The sequence below is a fragment of the Piliocolobus tephrosceles genome, chromosome 16 (assembly GCF_002776525.5).
Source record: "Piliocolobus tephrosceles isolate RC106 chromosome 16, ASM277652v3, whole genome shotgun sequence".
NCBI classification, from domain to species: domain Eukaryota; kingdom Metazoa; phylum Chordata; class Mammalia; order Primates; family Cercopithecidae; genus Piliocolobus; species Piliocolobus tephrosceles.
In genome coordinates, this window is record NC_045449.1 from 2,086,029 (window position 1) to 2,111,389 (window position 25,361).

At 42.9% G+C, this 25,361-nt stretch overlaps 1 protein-coding gene across 6 annotated transcripts in view; it reads right to left on the reverse strand.

Moving 5' to 3' along the window:
* The window catches only part of SMG6 (SMG6 nonsense mediated mRNA decay factor), a 246,956-nt gene that overhangs the window by 205,868 nt on the left and 15,727 nt on the right, over positions 1 to 25,361 (reverse strand). For 4 of the 6 annotated variants that reach the window (XM_026449598.2, XM_026449600.2, XM_026449599.2 and 1 more), the window contains 2 exons: positions 20,340 to 20,450; positions 19,376 to 19,588 (listed from right to left, as the gene is read on the reverse strand). In XM_026449598.2, the coding sequence (XP_026305383.1) occupies positions 19,376 to 19,588; positions 20,340 to 20,450 (324 nt within the window). Of the gene's footprint in view, positions 1 to 3,078; positions 3,275 to 19,375; positions 19,589 to 20,339; positions 20,451 to 25,361 lie in introns of those variants that run through there. The other 2 variants (XM_026449601.2, XM_026449603.2) reach the window with 2 other exon arrangements.

The window sequence follows — 25,361 nt, forward strand, 5'->3', positions numbered from 1 at the left end:
TTCCTCAGAGACTACTAGCTGGCCTCAGACGAGGTTTTACAGCAAAACAGGCAAGTGAAAAGAGAAAAATATCTATATAAAACTTTGAAGCCACTTATTTTAGGCAAGATACAAAGGTATATACTATACTGTAAGATAAAATAAATGAAAAACAAGAAAGAGGAGCCAAAGAGAAAAAGATAAAGAGGCCACCAATAGTAAAGTCACGATCCCAGATGCACACCCTTTACACTTACGAAAGGAAGTTCGGCTACAACCTCTGGAGCAATTAAAATAGAGAATTATTCTGGGTTAAAAATTCACAAACTTGTTATTATGAATAACAATCTACAAATGTGCATGAGGTTAAATAAACCCATTTTCTACTAAGAGCAGAAATTTCCTCCATAGGCTTCCACAAAGACGTCATGCAACACAAACAGCAGTCCTTCTCTAGGTCTCTATTTTATCTATCTTCACACAGGCTGATGACACACTGAAGTACAAACCAGTAAAAGCAGTACTACTAGTACCCAATGTTACCTCGTTACATGGCTCTCTGATGGTTCTAGGCATGAAGGATATGGAAAAAACAGTAGTAGGAGAGGTGCCTAGTGATTTCTATAACAAATGCTCAATAAATTTTGGATCAGAAGATGGAAGACAACTCAAAAAACCACTTAAGCTCTTAAAAATAAAAATGTGTGGTTAATACATTTTATAGGAACTCAAACATCAGAAAGACAGAGGGTACAGATAGTATTTTAAATTCTTTCTGGTCTAGAGAGTCTATACACTCATACTAGGGAGAATAAAAGAGCGCAGTTCGCTTTAATACTAAATATTTATGACTAAAGTGAAAGGCTTCCAAGAGGGGAAAAACCTGGAGTTTCCCCCTGGAGTCAAACAAACAGTCCACAGACTGGGGAAGGACCATGAGCCAAGAAAACAACGATTTCATATTCTCTCTCTTAGCTCAAATACATCACATCTAAGATGGTGAAAAGTGGGTAGAGATGAAATTCTGGAACCTTTAAGAGCAAAGAGGGATTTTACAGAATGATCAAACTATGGATACAGCTCCCCAAGAGAACAGTCAGAAACAAAAACCAGTATAGGAAGTTGGTGAGAAAGGCAATGTGGGAAAAACAAAAAGGGTAGTGCAGTCTTCTTACCCCACCTAACAGGCAGTGTGTTACTATATAAAGAGAGCTGCTCCCACAGTAACATCACCTCACTACTCCTTCCTATAGCAGCTGCGGATTGAACAAGATCCAAAGTACAGGTCTCATTCTTATTTGGAAGGCTCTTCACAGATGACGAGCTGGATCCTAAGGGACGATTTATAGTACCCCTCACGTACACTCCAGTTGGCTGGAACTCAGCAGCTGATTGCTCCCTTGTCTAACTTGGTAAGGAGCCAAAAGACGACTTTTCTCAGTCAACTCTCCCAAGCTGGAAAAATCTCTAATGCCAGAGTTCTGGCTTAAGTTGGGATATCAGGTTATTCATGAGATGCCAAAACTACATCTTTACATTGGCTTTGAACAAGTCCCTCAAGTACACCATACAGATTCCCACAGACCTCAAAATCATCTGGATATTAAGGCCAAAGATGGCTACTCCATCTCTCACATAGAGAGGAATGTGCTTTTCACAACACCAGCAACACCAAAACAAACCTTTCATAAATCACAAATCAATCTCAATTCTTAAAATAGGTGTCAAACAACAAACACAACATTAAATGATTTCCTAGGCTAGACATGGTGACTCACAGCTATAATCTCAGCACTTTGGGAGGCTGAGGTGGCCGGATCGCTTGAGCCCAGGAGTTTGAGATCAGCCTGACCAACATGGTGAAACCCCATCTCTACTGACAATACAAAAATTAGCTGGGCATGGTGGTGTGTGCCTGTAGTTACTCAGGAGGCTGGGATGGGAGGGAGGATTGCTTGAGCCCCGGAGGTGGAGGTTGCAGTGAGCCGAGGTCGTGCCACTGCATTCCAGCCTGTGTGACAGAGCGAAACCCTGTCTCAAAAAAAAAAAAAAAAAAAAAAAAAGATTTCCTTAAAACTTTGTATTCTACCCTATTGAAAGAAAACTCTCCCTATTCCACTAGCTACTCAAATTCTCTCTCACTATTGTTGATCCCTGGGCCATCAAAATCCAAATCCCAAGTCAGGTTCTCTGAGAGGAAATGAAGGAGTAAACCTTAACAAAGTGTTTTTGATCTTGTCAAGCTTCAAAAGTAATGGTTCTCAACCAGATTATTACCACCCATCCCAGGAAATATTTGGAAGTACATGCGGGTCATCACTGGCATGTAATGAGCGGAGCCAGGAATGCTAAACATCCTGCAAGGTCAGACCTGCATAATGAAGAACTGTCGGCCAGGCGCGGTGGCTCATGCCTGTAATCCCAGCACTTTAAGAGGCTGACCACCTGAGGTCAGGAGTTCGAGACCAGCCTGGCCAACATGGCAAAACCCCATCTCTTCTAAAAATACAAAAATGAGCAGGGCGTGGTGATGGGAGCCTGTAGTCCCAGCTCCTGGGGAGGCTGAGGCAGGAGAATCGCTTGAACCCGGGAGGCAGAGGTTGCAGCGGGCTGAGATTGCCCTCACTGTACTCCAGCCTGGGTGACAGCACGAGACTGCATCTCGGGGAAAAAAAAAAAAAAAAGAATTGTCTGCTCAAAAGGTTGTAACACTCTCATTAACAATCAATGTCCTAACAGAAGAACTTTATCATTCAACTGCATTCACCTCTCCCAGCTTTTAGAGCAATGGTAAATTTTTTCTGTAAAAGGTCACAGAAAATAGTTTAGGCTTTGCGGGCCACATACATCTCTGTCACATGTGGCTCTTTTTGAACAACTCCTGATGTAAGAATGTAAAAACCATTCTTAGCTCACAGGCCTCTGGCAGTATTTTGCCCATCCCTGTTCCACGGTATGACCTGAATCATTAGTCTGTTTACATTAATTTAGAGATGCTGGTTAAAATAAAATGGGATGGAGTGTGCTATAAACAACACCAATAATGCATAGAACAATCTTAAAGAATGAAAAATGAGCTTCAGAATTTAGCCTTCCCACCTAAGAATTGGTGCATGCGTTGGGCTTCTAATCACCTCATTCTCTTCCCCTGTACCTTTCAGGTGCTTTAGGTTTTCTTCTGAATGTTCATTTTCAAACACGTTACTGGGAAGAGCACAGAAACGCCTTTCCCCCCTCTTCAGGATCTAGTACTTTCTGTTCACCATGCGTGCCACTCAAAGTCTTTTTACAATTATTGCTGTTAACATCTTCTAAAATGTCTAAACCAAACCAAGGCCTGGAAATTCTGACGGGTATCTGGGTCCTGACTTTCCGGATGGTAACTAAAGGTCACGTGGGGTGGAAAGTGGCCTGTGGGTAACACAGAATATACACACGCACGCGAACAGGATATGTTGGTAATCCGGCTTCCTGAGACCTGGTGAGTTTTGAGAGTTCTCATCAACACTCTTGGGGAAGATGAAAAACCTTAAGCTGGGAAATGGTAGATTTTAAGCAAGTGCCCAATCTTAAAATCAGATTTCTATCTACAGCAGAATGGGAAGGTACACCATTTATTCCTCTATATTTTACTTGCCTAAAAACACAGCACACAAAAAATAAACAAAGTGACTACCGAGAGGTTTCTTCAGCGTGGAAGCTGGCGTTTGCAGCATGGCTTATGTCACGTCTCAACCCCAGCAAGATGAAGAGTGTGGTTTTGGTGTTTAACCAGCCTCAACAGCACCCTGGCACTCTGTTTCTTCCCCCCAGAGAACTCTGCTGTTAGAGGAAAGCAACCAACCTCACATATTGAAACAAAACGGATAGGATAAAAATAAAGCCCTGAAGTGGTTTGGTGACCGAGGTCATTTGGGGCGTTAAGGGTTTATAGGTAGGGCCGATGTACTTTGAGAAACTTGCACTCACTACCAACCACAAAGACATTGGCCTTACAGTCCAGCAGTGATCTGGGCAAGCAGTCCCAGTCCTTGCCTACTAGGGGCTGCTCCTTGCAACACACCTCACATTATCAACATCTGAAAAACCAGGTTCTGGTTCTGACCTTCTTTGAGGGTAATCTCACTAAGCGGTTTCTTACGGCCTAAGAAAAAGAAAACCAATCTGCTTCTTCCCATAGAAAGAGGCTCTAATGAATTCCTGTCATCACGTGCTGCCAAACTGCAGTTCACACACTTTTCACAGAGCTTCCAGAGTGAAGAGTATAGCCTGAGGTACGTACTGCAAACTACTTTACAAAAGCATAGGACTAATTAAAGACATGAAGTCAACTCACGGCAACCCTAAAAAATTTTCTGATGCCCACCTTACAGATACGGAATCTTTTTCTTTTGAGGCAGGGTCTCACTCTGTAACCCAGGCTGGAGTGAAGTGGAGTAGTCAAAACTCACAGCGGCCTCGACTTTCCAGCCCAGAGTATTCTCCCACCTCAGGCTCCTGAGTAACAAGGACCACCCACCACACCTGGCTAATTTTTTTTTTTTTTTTTTGGTAGAGACGGGGTATCCCTATGTTGCCAAGGCTAGTCATCAACTCCTGGATTCAAGCAATCCTCCTGCCTCAGCCTCCCAAAGTGCTGGGATTATACATGTGTGAGTCACTGTTTCCAGCAAGATATGGAGTGTTTATATCCATGAGGCCAAAAAATTAAGCTGGCTTTCTCTGTCATGATGATATAATTACGAGACAATGAAATAACTGGGTTACCACAGATAAAGCGTTTATCTACCAGCACAGACACTCAACTATTCTTTATCATTATAGATTAAATCAATGCTTGCGCTATACAGAGAAAACCAGGCCAAAAACTTTTTTTTTCAATGTATTTACTTATTTATGTTATTTTTTAAGTAAAATATTTTTATTATTATTAGAGATGGCATCTCATCATGTTGCCTAGGCTGGTCTCCAACTCCTGGGTTCATGCAATTCTCCCGCCTCAACCTCCCAAAGTGCTGGGATTACCGGCACGAGTTACTGTACCCGGTCTAAAAGCTTTTTCGAAGCTTTTTAATGGGTACTGGCTCTCAAAATATAAACCTAAAGCCTCATGATACAACTCTAGGAATTAGAACTCATTCCAACAGAAAGCAAGTTACCTTGCCTAAGGAAACCTTATAAAACCATGCTCTGATCTATAACTGTTTTAGGGGGAGGGTGGAGGAATTAGATGTGTACCACTCACACATGGCAGCTTTCACAGCAGCAGCAGCTCAGGTGGACAAACTATGCAAGGGGCACTGAAAAGACAAATGATGAGTCTAAAGAAAATACTAGGTGGGAAGTAGTGACTCACACCTGTAATCCCAACACTTTGGGAGGCTGAAGCGGGCAGATCACTAGAGGTCAGGAGTTTGAGACCAGCCTGGCCCACATGGTGAAACCCCATCTCTACTTAAAAAAAATACAAAAATTAGCCAGGTGTAGTGGCAGGTGCCTGTAATCCCAGCTACTTGGGAGGCTGAGGCACAAGAATCGTTTGAACCTGGGAGGCGAAGGTTGCAATGAGTCGAGATCATGCCACTGCACTCCAGTCTGGGGTGACAGTGCAAGACTCTGTCCCAAAAAAAGAAAAAAAAAAAAGAAAGAAAGAAAAGAAAATGCCACCTGCATAACACACTTTCAAAACAAAAAACTGTACACTTAAAAAAAAAAAAAAAAAAAAAACCAGCCCTCAAGCAAATACAACAAGTTGAGCATGTGAAAGTTCTGTGCTTTAGGCCACCTGGCCTGGGTTTTCCACAGGGAAGCTATGCTCCTTTGCTAACCAACTTTCACTTGGCTGGTCTATCGATTAAATGCAAAAAGGAAATATACTATCCAACTTTGTGTAGCCACATATTCCAAGTCAGAAAGAAAACTGTCATTCTCAACTTAAAATAGAGCCTCTAAGAAAATCACAAGAGATTTGGGGAGAGGCAGCATGGAAAATTTCAAGCAGAAACTATGAGTTCCAGCCTTAAGGAAACAAGGTTATCATTGTCATCATCTTACAGATGAGAAAACTAAACCTCAGCCAGGTTACAGAACGTGCCCAAAGTTTCACAGCTAATATCTGATAAAAGCAGGACTTCAGGCCAGGCGTGGTGGCTCGGGCCTGTAATCCCAATGCTTTGGGAGGTCGAGGCAAAAGGATGGCTTGAGCCCAGGAGTTTGAGACTGCAGTGAGCTATGACAGTGCCACTATATTCCAGCCTGGGTGACAGAGAGACTCTGTCTCAAAACAAAAAGACAAAAAAAAACAAAAAAAACTAGCACTTGAACTCAGGACTTTCCAAAGCTCTGCACTATCCTGGCTCTGACGTACAAATACTAGACAAAATTATGAAAGTTAACAGCCAGCCTCTAGAGAGATACACCTACATAATACATTACCTATTGAAAATAGTTCTTTAGAGGCCTGGTGACTTATAATCCTAGCACTTTGGGAGGCTGAGGTGAGAGGATCACTTGAGCTCAGTTTGAGACCAGTCTGAGCAACACAGCAAGACCCTTTCTCTACTAAAAATAAAAAAAAATTGGCCAGGCGTGGTGGCACACGCCTGTGATTCCAGCTACTTGGGAGGCTGAGGCAGGAGGATTACTTGAGCCTGGGAGATGGAGGCTGCAGTGAGCTATGATTGTGCTGCTGCACTCCAGCCTACACAACACAGAAGAACCATGTCTCAAGGAAAAAAAAAAAATTCTTCAATTAAAATACTTTAAGAGGCAATCACTTCTCTGTGTGATCTCTTTCAGCCTCTATTCCCACTAACTTAGAAACCAACTCCAGCATTACAGCCTAGGCACTTTTCCAACTACAACTCAGCCTTTGAAACAAGGTCATAAACTTTCTATGCACGGGGGAGTAAAATTAATGCCCCATGCCCCAAGGTGTCACTAGTTCAACATGCTTCCTTATGAAAAGGGCATTTTCAGACTCAGTCTTTCAAAACATTAATTGGTCTATCAGACGCCTAACATTTCTTGAACTCGCTCTTCTCTACTCATGTGGCTTGAGAAGTTTCTCTCTACACACAGGAGGGAAGGCCTACAGGTGTAACTTTAATTGTGTCACTTTGATAAAACAGAAAAATAAGGCCAGGTATGGTAGCTCACACCTGTATCCCAGCACTTTGGGAGGTTGAAGCAGGAGGATTGCTTGAGTCCAGGAAATTGTTCTTTTGGTTTTTGTTTGTTTGTTTTTGAGACAGTCTCACTCCATAACCCAGGATGGTGCAATCTTGGTTTACTACAACCTCCGCCTCCCAAGTTCAAGCAATTCTCGTGCCTTAGTATCCCGAGTAGCTGGAATTATAGGCATGCACCACTATGCCTGGCTAATTTGTATATTTTTAGTAGAGACAGGGTTTTGCCATGTTGGCTAGGCTGGTCTTGGACTCCTGACCTCAAATAACCTGCCTGCCACAGACTCCCAAAGTGCTGGGATTACAGGCGTGAGCCACCATGCTCAGCCAAGTCCAGGAGTTTGAGACCATCCTGTAAATTTTAAAAAGCTGTCAGGCATGGTGACTCACACCTGTAATCCCAGCGCTTTGGGAGGCTGACATGGGTGGATCACCTGAGGTCAGGAATTCCAGACCAGCCTGGCCAACATGGTGAAACCCCATCTCTACTAAAAACTACAAAAATTAGCTGGGCATAATGGTGGGCGCCTGTAGTCCCAGCTACTCAGGAGGCTGAGGAGGGAGAATCGCTTGACCCTGGGAGGCAGAGGTTGCAGTGAGCTGAGATCATGCCATCACACTCCAGCCTGGGCAACAGAGCAAGACTCCGTCTCAAAAAAATAAAAATAAAAATAAAATAAAAATAAAAAGCTATAGGCCGGGCGTGGTGGCTCAAGCCTGTAATCCCAGCACTTTGGGAGGCCGAGACGGGTGGATCACAAGGTCAGGAGATCGAGACCATCCTGGCTAACACGGTGAAACCCCGTCTCTACTAAAAATACAAAAAAAACTAGCCGGGCGTGGTGGAGGGCGCCTGTAGTCCCAGCTACTCAGGAGGCTGAGGCAGGAGAATGGCGTAAACCCGGGAGGCGGAACTTGCAGTGAGCTGAGATCCGGCCACTGCACTCCAGTCCGGGCGACAGAGCGAGACTCCGCCTCAAAAAAAAAATAAAAAATAAAAAATAAAAAAATAAAAAGCTATAAATTTTTTTTTAATTAAAAAGAAAAAAGCTTTGCCCTACTTAACCCAAACCATTGGCAACTTCCTCCAACAACCAAGACACAGAGAGACACTAGTATGTTTGAGTTCAACATGCCTAAGTGCATTGTCTAAAAGGATAGTCCTTCAACTTTTTAAGTCAGCAAACTGTGGGGTAAAAGATTCAGTCAACCTCCACCCTACCAAATTTAATGGATGGAATAGTGCTGCTTTTGCTCAGTTAACAATGAAGACATGACAAGTAAACAATGAGAAATTCCAGAAACAAATTATATTTCCAGAATCCTAAGGTATATTATGGGAGATCAGCCGCCGACTACCTCCCAAGTGCACACCATGGCACCAAACTAGAATGTGGTTCTGGCAGAAGGCTCAGCCTCCTCTCTACCCTCCAACTTTCTCACATTGGCCTCCAAATTACCACAGATTTAGGTGCCCTGTGAGCCCTCTGCTGTTTCACACCTTCTCTGTCTTTGCTCATGCTGTTACTTCTATTTGGAACACTCTCTTCCCAATCTGCTCAGTTAACTTTTCCAGGAAGCCTTCTGAATTCACGTTCCTCTCTCCTCACCCCAACCCATGCCTCTGCCAGGACTGGACCAAGAGCCTCTCTCTGTATCTCCACAGTCCGCAATACATACCTCCCTCCTGGCATCCACCACAATACAGTCAACCCTCATTATTCACGGATTCTGCATTGTGAATTAACTTACTCGCTAAAACTTACTCGTAACCCCAAAATCACTACTCATGATGCTTTCACAGTCATTCTTACACATGCACAGAGCAGCACAAAATTTGAGTCACCCAACGTGCATGTTCCTAGCTAACGAAGGTCAGAAAAAGCAACTCTCTACCTTTGTATTTCAGGTCATACCTTAAATAAGTGTCCTTGGCCGGGCTTGGTGGCTCACGCCTGTAATCCCAGCACTTCGGGAGGCCGAGGCAGGTGGATCACGAGGTCAAGAGATCGAGACCATCCTGGCTAATACAGTGAAACCCCATCTCTACTAAAAATAATAAAAATTAGCCAGGCGTGGTGGCGGGCGCCTGTAGTCCCAGCTACTTGTGAGGCTGAGGCAGGAGAATGGCGTGAACCTGGGAGGCGGAGGAGCTGAGATCGCACCACTGCACTCCAGCCTAGGGAACAGAGTGAAACTCTGTCTCAAAAAAAAAAAAAAAAAGTCCTTTTCCTGGTGTATTTAGTATCACATTTCTGAGATTTCTGTTGGTGATTCTGTGGTCTAACATGCCCCCCCCACACACCATTGTGCCTGGGGAGTGTGATGAAGTGTGTCTAGTATTCCTAAGTGCAAGAAGGCTGTGATGTGTTTTATGGGGAAAATGTGTATTAGACAAGCCTCGTTCAGCTATGAGTTACAGTGATGTCAGGCAGTGAGCTCAATGTTAATGAATCAACAATACATATTTAAAAACGTGTGTTTAAACAGAAACCGACATAAAACAAGGTTATATAACTGGCCGGGCATGGTAGATCACGCCTGTAAACCCAGCACTTTGGGAGGCTGAGGCAGGTGGATCACGAGGTCAGGAGTTCCAGGCCAGCCTGGTCAACATAGTGAAACCCCGTCTCTACTAAAATTACACAAATTAGCCAGGCACGGTGGTACGTGCCTGTAGTCCCAGCTACTGAGGAGGCTAAGGCAGAAGAATCACTTGAGCCAGGGAGGCGGAGGTTGCAGCTAGCAGAGACTGCGCCATTGCACTCCAGTCCAGGCGACGATGTGAGACTTTGTCTCAAAAAATAAATAAATGAATAAATAAATAAATAAAAATTAGCCAGGTGCACGTCTATAATCCCAGCTACTCGGGAGGCTAAGGCACAAGAATCGCTTGAGCCCGGGAGGCGGAGGTTGCAGTGAGCAGAGATCGTGCCACTGCACTCTACCCTGGGCAACAGAGTGAGACTCTGTCTCAAAAAAAACCCCCCAAAAACAAGGTTATATATTGATCAGCTGAATAAACTGTTATGACCAGAGGCTTGAAGGGATATAATTCTGTATTTCCCTTAGAAGCAATGATCCAGTATTCACTAATTCAGTGTTTGTGGTGAATTTATAGAATTTATAGAACATAACCATCGCAAATAACAAGAATCAGTTGTATCCTGTATTCTATTTATGTAACTATTTCTTCCACTAGAACAAAAGTTGGCAAACTAGGCCCACAGGCCAAATGCAATCCATCATCTGTCTTTGTAAATAAAGTTTTAATGGAATACAGCCATACTCATTCATTTACATATTGTCCATGGCTACTTTGGTGGTACAACAGTAAAGGTGAGTGGTGGCAACAGAGAACATATGGCCTACAAAGTAATTTACTATCTGGCCTTTCAAAGAAAAAGTTTGCTGACCTATACACTAGAATACACAATCAGATAAAATAACAATAGTGTATTCATCCTTACAATCCTAGCACAAAACTGGCACAACAGAACGGGTAAACTTTAGTCTGCTTAAGCACTGAGCCCAGAACACAGTCTTCTACTCCAAAAACTCAAGGGCAACTGCATTAAGTTCTCCAGACCTGAACATGTCCTGAAAAAAAGACATTATGCAAAGAAATAAAACAGATAATGATATGTAACAGAAGAAGAGCAAAAGGAGACAGACCAAGGTAAACAAACTCATTTGTTGGGTGAAACAGGAGAGAAAAAGGAAAACAGATAGACACATATTACATTCTATTTGGATAATAGAGATTAGGAGCTTCTATGGTGTAGTGCAGACAGAACCACAAAACATTCAGAGAGGCCAAGGAGAAGGAAGGTTTCACAAGAGCTTGGCCAAATATACAATGGCATTTATCTTGTTTAAAGACGTATTTTCTACAATCAGCACCAAGCATGTTGCAGGAAGAATCACAGTGGGTTGGAGAAAATGCTGGGAATGGTAAACCAAATCATTCCAGGACAGGAATGATTTCCTCAAGTTTCAGAGACAAACACCCATTGGCCACATGCAGTGGCTCAGACCTGTATTCCTAACACTTTGGAAGGCTGAGGGGGGAGGACTGCTTGAGCCTAGGAGTTTGAGACCATCCCAGGCAACATAGCAAGACCTTGTCTCTACGTATTTAGCTGAGCATAATGGATGGAATAGACATAAAAAAAAATAGGCATGAGCATAGAAAAGGTAGAAACCTAATTATGTGGGTTCCTATCTTTTTTATTATGAGGAAGTTTTTTAAGGGTTGTGCTCCTTCCTACCTATATAAAGAATATAAGCCGGGCACGGTGGCTCACGCCTGCAATCCCAGCACTTTGGGAGGCCAAGGTGGGTGAATCACTTGAGGTCAGGAGTTCAATACCAGCCTGGCCATGATGGTGAAACCCTGTCTCTACTAAAAATACAAAAATCAGCTGGGCATGGTGGTGTGTGCCTGTAATCCCAGTAACTCAGGAGGCTGAGGCTGGAGAATCACTTGAACCCAGGAAGTGGAGGCTGCAGTGAGCCAAAATCACGCCACTGCACTCCAGCCTGGGAGACAGAAGAGAGACTCTGTCACAAAACAAAACAAAAGGAAAAAAAGTCTATCCGTCTATCATCTATCAACCACTCCCAATCCTATACGCTTTCTTCCCCAGCAGACAGACATGTATTACATTCTATTCAAGATGCTGATAATAAAACAATCAGATCTAAAAAATCCTCAGCATTTCTAGCAGAGACGCTTTTCAGTGTGAAAATGATTTCTGATGCTGTAATTTAACATCCTTAATTAACTCCCTGTCAGCAACAATTCATTTGACAAGCAGTATCCCATTTCTAAAGGGAGACGAAGAACAGCAGAAGATATCGCTGCTAACTAAAGAATGCCCAGAACCCTGGCAACACAGATTTGGAGGGGCCTCGGTGGCAGGTGGAAGAGTTGAAATGTGAATGTCAATAGGATGCTACTTGCATTTGAGGCTGGCAGTCCCTCCCCAGGCTGGATGTTCAACCCAAACCACATCTCAAGACTAAAAACCAACAACCCACAAGCTAACCTCCTGCAACCATTCAGAGAGAGAGAAAGATCCAAAGCAAATGCTTGGCAGAGAACAAACCAGTTGGGATGTTACCACTGTTACTAACAACCACCTGAAGCCAAACTTTGTTTACTCATGAATCTAAATTTAAGTAGTCTGTGCTAGAAATTCTCTAGGAGCTGTCAAAGGAACAATTCCAATTAAGGCTAATCACCCAGTTCTGCTTTAATGCTCATTTTGAGAATGAGAATTTGTTTCATTGCCATAAATATATAAACGAACAATCTGGGCATAACACAAACTCTGTCTTTGCTTATGTGTGATTTTGTTTACAAGAAACACCAGGTGAACACAGAGAACTGCATCCAGCTGAATCAAGCTGCATAGGAATACACAAAACATACACATGCACACACCCCAAACATCTACAGCTAGCCCAGTTCACCACACGATCATGTGTGATGAGCCACGCCTATCCACATTTGCTGTTACGACTGTCCAGCAAATGTTTTTTTGTTTTTGTTTTTGAGACAGAGTTTTGCCCTTGTTGCCAGGCTGGAGTGCAATTTTGCGATCTTGGCTCACTACAACTTCCATTTTCCAGGTTCAAGCGATTCTCCCGCCTCAGCCTCCCAAGTAGCTGGGACTGCAGACATATGTCACCATACTCAACTTATTTTTTGTGTTTTTAGTAGAGAAAAGGTTTCACTATGTTCACTGTCAGGCTGGTCTCGTACTTCCGACCTCAGATGATCCACCCGCCTCGGCCTCCCAAAGTGCTGGGATCACAGGCGTGAGCCACTGCACCTGGCCTCTGTCCATCAAATTTTAAGTAACCCTCCTTCTACCACTTCACAATAACTCACAAGCTGTAACCCTTTCCAAGTCCACTTCCACATGCCAACTTTATATCTTTTTTTTTTTGGAGACAGAGTTTCACTCTTGTTGTTCAGGCTAGAGTGCAATGGCATAATCTCGGCTCACAGCAACCTCGACCTCCCGGGTTTAAGCGATTCTCCTGCCTTAGCCTCTTGAGTAGCTGCGATTACAGGCATGTCCACCACATCTGGCTCATTTTGTATTTTTAGTAGAGACGGGGTTTCTCCATTTTAGTCAGGCTGGTCTCGAACTCCCAACCTCAGGTGATCCACCCGCCTCGGCCTCCCAAAGTGTTGGGATTACAGGCGTGAGCCACTGCGCCCAGCCAACTTTATGTCTTTTTCAAGGTAAAGTGCTATGTTTAATGTAGCATTTACATATTTATTTATTTATTTATTTATGAGGCGGAATCTTGCTCTGTCACCCAGGCTGGAGTACAGTGACGCGATCTCTCAGCTCACTGCAACCTCCGCCTCCTGGGTTCACGCCATTCTCCTGCCTCATTTATTTATTTATGAGGCGGAATCTTGCTCTGTCACCCAGGCTGGAGTACAGTGACGCGATCTCTCAGCTCACTGCAACCTCCGCCTCCTGGGTTCACGCCATTCTCCTGCCTCAGACTCCCGAGTAGCTGGGACTACAGGCGCCCGCCACCACACCCGGCTAACTTTTCATATTTTTAGTAGAGATGCGGCTTCACCGTGTTAGCCAGGATGGTCTCAATCTCCTGACCTCATGATATACCTGTCTCAGTCTCCCAAAGTGCTGGGATTACAGGTGTGAGCCACCGGGCCCGGCCATACGTACGTATTTCTTAACTATTTCACATGTATAAAATTGTACAACAGTTTTAAATCAGGTTCCTATCTTTTTCACTATGTCACTGTGAAAGTTTTTTGAGGGTGGTGCTCCTAATTCCATTTTCTGCACAAGCCCTGTGGTTTTTATTGCATGATTTTGCATAGCACAGTAATTTTTAGGAATGTATATACTACATTATAGCAGGAATAATTTATGTCCAAATAATAACTTTAAAAAGTAAGTTGCAAGGCCGGGCGCGGTGGCTCAAGCCTGTAATCCCAGCACTTTGGGAGGCCGAGACGGGCGGATCACGAGGTCAGGAGATCGAGACCATCCTGGCTAACACGGTGAAACCCCGTCTCTACTAAAAAATACAAAAAACTAGCCGGGCGACATGGCGGGCGCCTGTAGTCCCAGCTACTCGGGAGGCTGAGGCAGGAGAATGGCGTGAACCCAGGAGGCGGAGCTTGCAGTGAGCTGAGATCCGGCCACTGCACTCCAGCCTGGGCGGCAGAGCGAGACTCCGTCTCAAAAAAAAAAAAAAAAAAAAAAAGTAAGTTGCAGACTGTTATATATAGTACTATCCCCCTTTTTGTTAAAAAATATATTTCAGCCAGGCTTGGTGGCTCACGCCTATAATCCAAACATTTTGTGAGGCAAAGGTGGGAGGATCGCTTGAGTCTAAAAGTTTGAGACCAGCCTGAGCAACATAACGAAATCCCATCTCTACAAAATGTTTTTAAAAAATTAGCCAGGCATGGTGGCGCATGCTTGCGGTCCCAGCTACTCAGGAGCCTGAAGCAGGAGGATCACTTGAGCCCAAGAAATAGAAGCTCAAGCGGGCCATGACCATGCCACTGCACCCCAGCTTGGGAAACAGAGGGAGATCCTGTCTCTCAAAAAAAATTTTGAAATGCATTTCATGTTTTTATAGGTATGTGTATACATGTATATACTTATAAATGCTTAGAAAAAGATCTGGAAGGACATCAATCAGTTAACAATGATGTCTCTGAAGGAAAGAATACAAGTGACTACCACTTTATATATACTGTTTTTTTCAAGACAAAGTCTTCCTCTGTCACCCAGGCTGGAGTGCAATGGTGCAATCTTGGCTCACTGCAACCTACGCCTCCCGGGTCCAAGCGATTCTCTTGCCTCAGCCTCCCGAGTAGCTGGGATTACAGGCAGACACCACTATATTGGGGTAATTTTTTTGTATTTTTAATAGAGAGAGGGTTTTACCATGTTGGCCAGGCTGGTCTCAAACTCCTGACCTCAGGTGATTGGCCCGCCTCAGCCTCCCAAAGTGCTGGCATTACAGGCATAAGCCACCGCACCCAGCCTAAACTATACATACATTTCTGTTTAATTTAGAGACAATGAATTGTTACTAGTTATGCAACCTGAAAGTTCCTTTTAAAACAAAATAAATTTGTTCCAGTACTAGAAGTATTGGAAAGAGTGATCATTATAGAAATCCAATTATATCATCCCTCTGCTTAAAATCCTTAGTACCTAAATGACTAATGTTTGATGTTATGGATATTCTGCATACCTTGATTTAACCATTACACATTCTATGCACGTATAAAAATATCACATGTAGCCCATAAATATGTACAATTATTATATATCGATTTTTAAACATGACCAACACAACTCCAAAAATATTAAAAACCCTCAATATCTACAGCCAAACCTCAAAATATTTACGAAGGACCTGGCCCCTGCTACCTTCTCTAGCCTCATCCCTTGCTGCTCTTCCCCTCATTTGTGTATCAACTAGAATCTTCCATGTGCAGACACTGGGTACAAAGAAGTGAACACACCAGATGTGACTCTACTCTCATACAGCCTTCAATCTAGCAAGGTAAAGATCTTCACAAAACTACACTTAAAAGCACTTACACCAGAAATGTGGTATTACAAAGGCGAAATGGCCAGTCTCAGGGATCAGGAAACACTTCCTTGGAAACATGACATTTAGGCTGAGACCTGACGGGTAAGAAAGAAAGTGACTGATAAAGTCAGAAATACCAGTGAGAGTTAAGTGCATTGCTGGCAGAGAGATGTACAACAGCCAGGAGCCAGAAAAGGGCTTGAATCCTTCAAGGAAGAAGCCAGTGTGGCTGGAACACAGTTAACAAAGGAAGGTAAAAAAGTATGAAAAGTATAAGATATCTTATACAAGCAGGAGCCAGATCATGAGGGGCCCAGTGCACTATGTCGAGGATTTTAGACCTGATTATAAGAGCAAACAAAAATAACTAAACACTTTCAAGAAGGGAGTGGCAAGATCAGAAATGGGTATTTGCAAGTTCATTCATATGGGTTACTGTCTAAAAAGAAAGGCCAGAAAAGGACCAGGAATAAATCTGAAAAGACCATTAGGGACTTCTTTCAATAGTATATGGATTACTGAAATGGTGATAGCTTGAACTACTATGGCAGCAATGAGAAAGGAGAGAAGTGGATGGCTTCAAGTTATGATTAGGAAGTGGATTCAACACTATCCACCTTCTAATAACCAGGTGGTACTGACTGGATGTGGAACAGAGGAAAGGAACATGTCAAGCATGACTCAAGTCACTCACAGGAGAACTTCTCACACTCTAGACTCCAACCATTCTGAACCACTCACAGTTCCCAAAGCCTCCATGCCTCATCCACGTTTTCATGCCTCCATGTAGAAATGCCCTTATGTCATCTTTAAGCTGCAAAATGCGGCCTCGCCCCAGCCTTCCCTAACCATGACTAAATTAGGTGTTCCAACTGCATGCTCCCACAGCCTCTCATGCTTGCCTTTATCACAGTACTGACCACACGGAACTATAACGACACATCTATGTCTTCCTCACATGAGCAAGTGCTCTTCGAGGTTAAAAATCATTTTTGGTTATTTTAATTTCTGTATCCTCAATGCTTACTTCTTATCAATGTGTGTGTTCCAAGGAACAGAGAAAGCAAGCTGAGCTCTTGGGACTTACTGTGAGGGAAAAAAAAATATAGGAAGCCAACTTGGGCCTGAGAAAGCAGGTGAAAATGGCAGTGTGGTTTCCTGGCTAGATAAATGAAAAGTTATGAAACTGCAGATTTCTTTTCTTCTTCTTTTTTTTTTTTTTTTTTTTTTTGAGACAAAGTCGCACTTATTTGCCCAGGCTGGAGTGCAGTGGAACAATCTTGGCTCACTGCAACCTCCGCCTCCTGGGTTCAAACAACTCTCCTGCCTCAGCCTCCCGAATAGCTGGGATTACAGGAGTGCGCCACCACACTCAGCTCTTTTTTTCTAGAGACAGGGTTTCACCATGTTGGCCAGGCTGGTCTCGAACTCCTGACCTCAAGTGATCCACGTGCCTCGGCCTCCTAAAGTGCTGGGATTATAGGCGTGAGCCATCGCGCCAGGCCAGAAACTGCAGATTTCTTCAAGGGCTGGTAGCCTAAAACAAAAAGCCCAAACTCAAAGATTTAAATTTAAAGAAGATTAAGGGAAATAATTACCCAAGGATGATGTATAAGCTGAAAATATATAAACAGCTTCATCAAGTTTAGAAAACAAATTAAATTATATTCTATCTACAAGTTTTTACCAAAACTATATTCATATATTATTTGTATATTTAGAAATAAAATGGGACAGACATGATACCTCATGCCTGTAATTCCAGATCTTTGCGAGGCCACAGGAGGACTGCTTGAGGCCAGGAGTTTGAGACCAGCCTGGGCAACATGGCAAGTCTCCATCTCTACAAAAAATGAGCTGGGTGTGGTGGCACGTGCCTACAGTCCTAGCAACTCAGGAGGCTGAGGCAGGAATATCACTGGAACTCAGGAGTCTGATTGCATCACTGCACCCTGGCCTGAGCAACAGAGACCGACCCTGTTTGTGATTGTATTCATTCATTTTTTGGAAGGCAGGTTCTCACATATCACTCAGGCTGGAGTGCAGTGGTGCAGACTTGACGCTCTTGGGCTCAGTCTTGACCTTTTTTTTTTTTTTTTTTTGAGACAGGGTCTTGCTCTGGCACCTAGGCTGGATCATAGCTCTCAACAGCCTTGAACTCCTGGACTCAAGCAATCCTCCTGCCTCAGGCTCTTGAGTAGCTAGGAGTAGAGGCCCGCGTCACCATGCCCAGCTAATTTTGAAAATTTTTTTGTAGAGACAGAAGCCTCGTTTTGTTGCCCAGGCTGGTACTGAATTCCTGGGCTCCAGCGATCCTCCTGCCTTGGCCTTCCAAAGTGCTGGGATTACAGATGGCAGCCACCACACTGGACCTTGACTCTTTCTTCTCCCTGAGCTCCCCACGTTCAACCAAGTCTTTTGGATTCTACTGTAATAATATGGCTTGTGTCTGTTCACTTCTTCCCACCTCCAAAGCCATTTCTTGGTTCAAGTCTTTTTCATATCTCACTTGGAACTACCGTAGCACCCTCCTTGTCTCCTATTTCCAGTCTTACTCTTCTCCAAACATTTTACAAAGCGGCCAGGGTTGTATTTCTGAAGGACAGATGTTATTCCCCTATTTAAAGCATCCAATAGCTCCCAACTATTTTCAGGATAAAGTCAAATAATTTATCGTATGACCCTTCAACATCTAGCTCCAGCTTATACCACCCACTGGGTGAATTTTACCCTTAAGGCACATGAACCAGCCACTGCAATTTTCCACCTACTGTGCTCTCTCTCTCTCCCCACCGCCTCAGCCCTTTGCATATGCTATTTCCTTTGCCTAGGAATCACTTTATCACCTCCCTTTTCCTTCTTGAGCTAACTCCTACTTGTTCTTTATACTTCAATTGACCAATGGCTGCTTTGGTCCCATGGCTATGTGCTCTCATATACCGGGTGTGTACCCCAAAACAAAATTAATTACACTATAATTGCCTATTCAGTCTCTTGCATCCTCCACTAGAATGCACTGAGACTGCAAGAGATCTTGTCCACTGTATCTTTAGTGATGGGCACACTGTCGACAATTACTTACTAAGTCAATGAAGAGGAGGAATCTTCTAAACAAGCCTGTGATTTTCTACTGTCATTTCTCCTGGCGTAAAGGAAAAAGTCTCCGCCCAAGAGTTATAAGAGGATATCCCAGAGAAGGCTGATCACAAATCAGACTAAGCAACCTATCCATGCTCCTTTAGTTCATTCTCAGAATATAAGGTCAACCAAGAGGAAAAAATAAGTACAAAATCCCACATAGAATCCTAAAGCATCATGTTGATGACACTGAACAAAAAGCAGCCAAAAAAACAAAAACAAAAAAAATTTGAATCCTACTTTTACTAAATTCTGCAGTGACACATAGTGGTGAGAGACGGAAGTACATCATAAAGATGAAGCACCCATGAGAAGAGAAAAGACCATCAGGGAGCCTCAAGTGGTTTGTCTTCCTTGCAATCAGTGGGAAGTATCTGTGCATCACAGCTGTATGAACCAGGGCACCCAGGCCTACTGAGCTAGTTTGGCTCATTGTATCACTTTCAGGAACTTACATCACTGGGACTCAGGCTGCCCAGCCCATTCTCTTGCTCAGAATCCTTCCCAGACTCAGTGCCCTGGGAAGACCGTGGATGGGATGGATGAATCCAGATCTCCAGGCGAGTGGTGTCATCTCCAACATGCCGGAAAGTAGACTTCTTTCCTTTCCGCCATTGGTCAGGGCTCAGTTCAAATTCTTCATGTTGCTTCTTTTCCATCTGTTCTGCCTATATAACATACAAACACATAAGCTCATGGCCGGGTGTGGTGGCTCACACCTGTAACCCCAGCATTTAAGAGACGCCAAGGCAGATAGATCACTCAAGGTCACGAGTTTGAGACCAGCCTGACCAAAATAGTGAAACCCCATCTCTATTAAAAATACAAAATTAGCTGGGTGTAGTGGCGCACACTTGTAATCCCAGCTACTTGGGAGGCTGAGGCATGAGAAGCACTTAAACCTGGGAGGTGGAGGTTGCAGTGGGCCGAGATTGCATCATTGCACTCCAGCCTGGGCAACAAGAGCGAAACTGTCTCAAAAACAAAAAACACACATGAGCTCAGACTCGCCTGAGATTCAGCTTTCAAAGAGAAAAGCCTCACCTCACCGGTATTTGTTTATTTGACAATAAAAAGACTACCACAGTCCCAAAGTAGCAGTGTCATTTGCTTTGTCTCATAAAAGTTATCAATTCTGTAGAGCACGTACATGTACATCCAACGGCCCCTGACAGCTCTCCTGAAGATCACAGTTTTGTCCTGCACAGGGGCTGACTGATCACCCCTCAGCACAGTCTGATGGGACCACTTAAGGACACTATGAGTCATTCCCTGAGGACACACAGACACTTAGCAACAATCGCACCTCAGATAAACCTCACCAGCTACGATCCTGCCACTGCACAGAGCCAGGACACACCGACACTCAGGGAAATGCATTACTCGAGGAAGGAAGGGTTCTGCCACATCCCCACTCACCTTCCGCTTGGTCTCTTCAAACAAGCTCATGAGACTCTCCTTGGCAGTCAGGATAGGGTTGCTGGCAGCTAAACTGCGCATATAGTAATAGACAGCATCAAGCTTCCTCCTCTGTGGAAAGAGGCCAGAGATATTCAGTCAACCAATTCTCTTCCTAACTCCAGCAAGAGGCAGCTGACTCAGGAAATCCTACTATCTCTCCCAGCCTGTCTCCCAAACTGACAGGAATTCCAACAACAAAATCAGAAATGATATCCACGGGAGAAGCCATCGCAACTGCATCACAGATCTCTCCTCACACAGTATTATATCTTACATGCAGAGGTGCTCCAAGAACCAAGAACTCATAAGGACAGAAAGGAATGAACAGCCTCTTAAAATACAAACAGAAATTACATCTTGTTCTTAGAGAAAGCATGATGTTCAACCCACTTCATATTTCCTATTCTTATCAGACAGTCAGTATGGTATAATGAAATCACGAAATGACAAGCCAGCCAGACCTTGGTCCAAATACTAGCTAATCCAGGAGTGTGACTTGGAGACTTTGGACAAAAGTCTCCAAGGTTATTACATTATTATGTAATAATCTTCCTGAGCTCCCATATCCTCAACATTACAGTGGGAGTAATAACACCCAATGGAGGAGTATCCTCAGGCTTACGAAGAGTTGGCCACTATCTCACACTTAACAGTACTTAATCAATGATGTTGTCATTGTTATTGATAATTTTTTAAAATAATTAGTAGCTGAGTTGAACATTTTATGGATATTATTCAATAAATTCAGCAAGTCTATAAGCAATTAATAGGGAAAAGAAGAAGAAAAACAAAGTGGGTCAGAAAGAAGGAAAAAGGAAAACATTGAAACAAAGGTAGAAAGAATATCCAAAAGGCTTTCTAACTTTTTCTCCAACTTCATGTACATTTTCACTGTTTTCTATAACTGTTTCAAAATACATTTAAAATACTAGCTTCTCTCTCTCCCCAGCGTCTACTCATCCTTCAAAACTCGTATCTTGTATTCATCTGGCATGGCTAAAGGCACAGGTTCTAAGGTCAAATGCCTGAGTCTGAAATTGGTCTTGCATTTGTTAGGTGTGACACTAAGCACGTTAACTTAGAGAAGTTTCCTTATTTGCAAAATGGAGATGTTTACAACCTATGTCTCCCAAAAAGATTAAACTTATATAATGCATATAGTTTAACAGAATATTTGGCACACTATTACAGTTAAGTGGTAGCTGTTTTTATTATTATTCCAATCCATACTAATTTCTATCTACACTACTCACTTGATTTGAGACTGTATTTTATCAAAATATTTTTTCATATTAAAAAATTTCCAAAACAGAGATACAACTTACAATCGGTATCTATTGTTGTGTCTTATTGTAATTTGCAGCATTCTTCTCAGTGGACAGAAGATAACGGTGCATCTAACAATCAATTACACAGTTATCAAGTCTAATTTGTATCACTGTCTATACATCTCACTTGTTTTCTCAACACATTTTTTTTTTCAGGGAAGACAGCAAGTCAATATTTTATCATTCCTGGCATCTAGCAAAGCACTGTACATGTGCTATGTTCTTAATAAATACCTGAGATTCACTGATTGGAAGAGAAAGAATGACTGACTGACTGGAAGTAGCAGAAAAGTTGGGAAAATGTTGCTAACAGACAACGAAGAGGAGACAGACAGAAAAAAGAGGGATAGAGGAAAAGAACTTGAAGGGAGTGCTAATCTAGGTCAGAGGTCTGTGAAAAAGAAAATTTAATCCAAATGACAAAAAGCCATTGAGGGAATTTAGCACAGTTGCAGCATACTAGATCAACACACAAAATTCAGTTACATTTCTATATATTAGCAATGAGTAATCTGAAAAAAAGAAATTAAGAAAACAATTTCTGGCTGGGCAAAATGGCTCAGGCCTATAATCCCAGCACTTTGGGAGGCAGAGGGAGGAGGCTCACTTGAAGCCAGGAGTTCAAGACCAGCCTTGGCAACATAGCGAGACACTTTTTTTTTTTCTTTTTTGAAACGAAGTCTCGCTCTATCGTCTAGGCTGGAGCGCAACGGCACGCTTTCAGCTCACTGCAACCTCCAACTCCCAGGTGTGAGCAATTCTCCCATCTCAGCCTCCCGAGTAGCTGGGACTACAGGTGTGTGCCGCCACAACTGGCTAATTTTTATATTTTTAGTAAAGATGGGGTTTCACCAAGTTGGCCAGGCTGGTCTCGAGCTCTTGACCTCAAGTGATCTGCCCGCCTCAGCCTCCCAAAGTGCTAGGATTACAGGTGTGAGCCAACCCACCTGGCCGAGACCCTGTCTAAAAAAAAAAACAGAGAAAGAGAGAAAAAAAGAAAACAATTCTTTTTGCAAAAGCATCAAAAAGAATGACATACTTAGGAATACAGTTAACCAAGGAAGTGCAAAACTTATACACAGGGTCAAAAGAAATTAAAGAATGAAGTAAATGAAAAGACACCCTCTGTTCATGAATTAGAAGGCTTAATATTTTGAAGATGGCAATACTTCCCAAAGCAATCTACAGATTCAATGCAATCCTTATCAAAATTCCAATGAGTCTGCAAAAATGAAAAAGCTGATCCTAAAATCCATATGCAATTACAAGGGACCTCAAATGGCCAAAACAGTCTTGGAAAAAATTAATAAATAAACAAATAAAAAACAAAGTTAGGGGACTCACATTTCCCAATTTTTCTTACCACAAACCTACAGTAACTAAAACAGCTGTGGTACTGGCATGAGGACTGACATATAAAAAAATGGAAGAAAACGAAGAGTTCAGAAACAAACCCACATATAAAGTGACTTTTGACAAGGGAACCAAGACCATTCAATGAAGAAAGAACAGTCTCTTCAACAAATGGTGCTGATAGAATGTAATAACCACATGTAAAAGAATGAAGTTGGACCTTTACCTCATACTGTATATAAAAATTAACCTAAAATTAATCAAAGACCTAAATATAAGAGGTAAAAGTCTAAAACTCTTAGAAGAATATAAAGAGGTAAATTTTCTAAACCTTGGATTTGGTAATGGTTTCATAGCTATGACATCGAAAGTGCAAGGAACAAAAGAAAAAAGATAAACTGGACTTCAACAAAAATAAAAAACACTTGTGCATCAAAGGATATTCTCAAGACAATGAAAAGACAATCCACAAAATGGAAGAAAATGTTTGCAAATTATATATCTAATAAAGGTCTAGCATCTAGAATATATAAAGAACTCATACATCTTCACAACACAAAAAATAACAATTTTTAAATGGACAAAGGACTTGAAATATGATATGCAAATGACCAATGTGCATATGAAAAAATGCTAATCACTAGGGAAACAAATTAAAAACATAATGTGATATCACCTCACCACCATTACAATGGCTACTATCAGAAAAGCAGAAAATAACAAGTGTTGGCAAGAAAGTGGAGAAATCAGAAGCCTTGCGTGCTGTAGGTTGGAATATAAAATGGTGTAGCTGCTATGGAAAACAATATGGTTGTTCTAAAAAACTAAAATGAGAATTACCAAATGATCTAGTAATTCGTTTTCTGGGTACATACCCAGAAGAATTGGAAGCAGGGTATTGAAGAGACTTTATTTGAACACCCATGTTCACTGTGGCATTATTCACAATAGCCAACAGATGGAAGCAATACAAGTATCCACCAATGGGTGAATGTACATATAAAATGTGGTATATATACACAATGAAATATAATTCACCCTCCAAAAGGAGGAAATTCTGACACATGCTACAACACAGATGAACCTTGAGGACCTAAGCTAAGTGAAATAACCCAGTCACAAAAGAACAAATACTGCATAATTCCACTTACATGAGGTACCTAGAGTAGCCAAATTCATAGTAACAGAAAGCAGAAGGGTAGTTGCAGAGGTTATGGGAAGAGAGAAGGAGGAGATGTTATTTAACAGATACGCAGTTTCAGTTCTGTAAAATGAAGAGCATTCTGGAGACTGGTTGCACTACAAAATGAATGTACTTAATGCTACTGAAGCTACACTTAAAAATGGGTAAGACAGGCCGGGCACGGTGTCTCATGCCTGTAATGCCAGCACTTTTGGAGGCCAAGGTGGGTGGATCACCTGAGGTCTGGAGTTCGAGACCAGCCTGGCCAACATGGCGAAACCCCATCTCCATTAAAAATACAAAAATTAGCCAGGCGTGGTGGTATGAGCCTGTGGTCCCAGCTACTTAGGAAGCTGAGACAGGAGAATCACTTGAACCCGGGATGTGGAGGTGGCAGTGAGCCAAGATCGCGCCACTGCACTCCAGCCTGGGCCACAGAGTGAGACTCCATCTCAAAAAAAAGAAAAAGAGCAAGACAGCCTGGGAGCGGTGGCTCATGCCTATAATCCCAGCACTTTGGGAGGCGGAGGCAGGTGGCTAGCTTGAAGTCAGGAGTTCAAGACCAGCCTGAGCAAAAAGTGAAACCCCATCTCTACCATAAACACAAAAAATTTAGCCAAGTGGGATGGCATGTGCCTGTGGTCGGGAGGCTGGGGTGGGAAGATCACTTGAGCCTGGGAGGGGGTGGCTGCAGTGAGCCAAGATCAGGCCACTGCACTCCAGCCTGGGTGACAGAGACCCTCTCTCCAAAAAAAAAAAAAAAAAAAAAAAAGTGGGTAAGATAGGCAGGGCTGGTGGCTCACACCTGTATCCTAGCACTCTGAGAGGCTGAGGTGGGCAGATCACTGAGGAGCTTAGGAGTTCGAGACCAGCTTGGATAACATGGTGAAACCCCATCTCTACAAAAAATACAAAAATGAGCCAGGTGTGGTGGCAGGCACCTGTAGTTGCAGCTACTTAGGGGGCTGAGGCAGGAGAATAGCTTGAACCTGGGAGGTCAAGGCTACAGTGAGCTGAGGTCATGCCACCAAATTCCAGCCTGGGTGACAAAGTGAGACCCTGCCTCAAAAAAAAAAAAAGTAAGTGACTGGGAGCAACGGCTCATGCCTATAATCT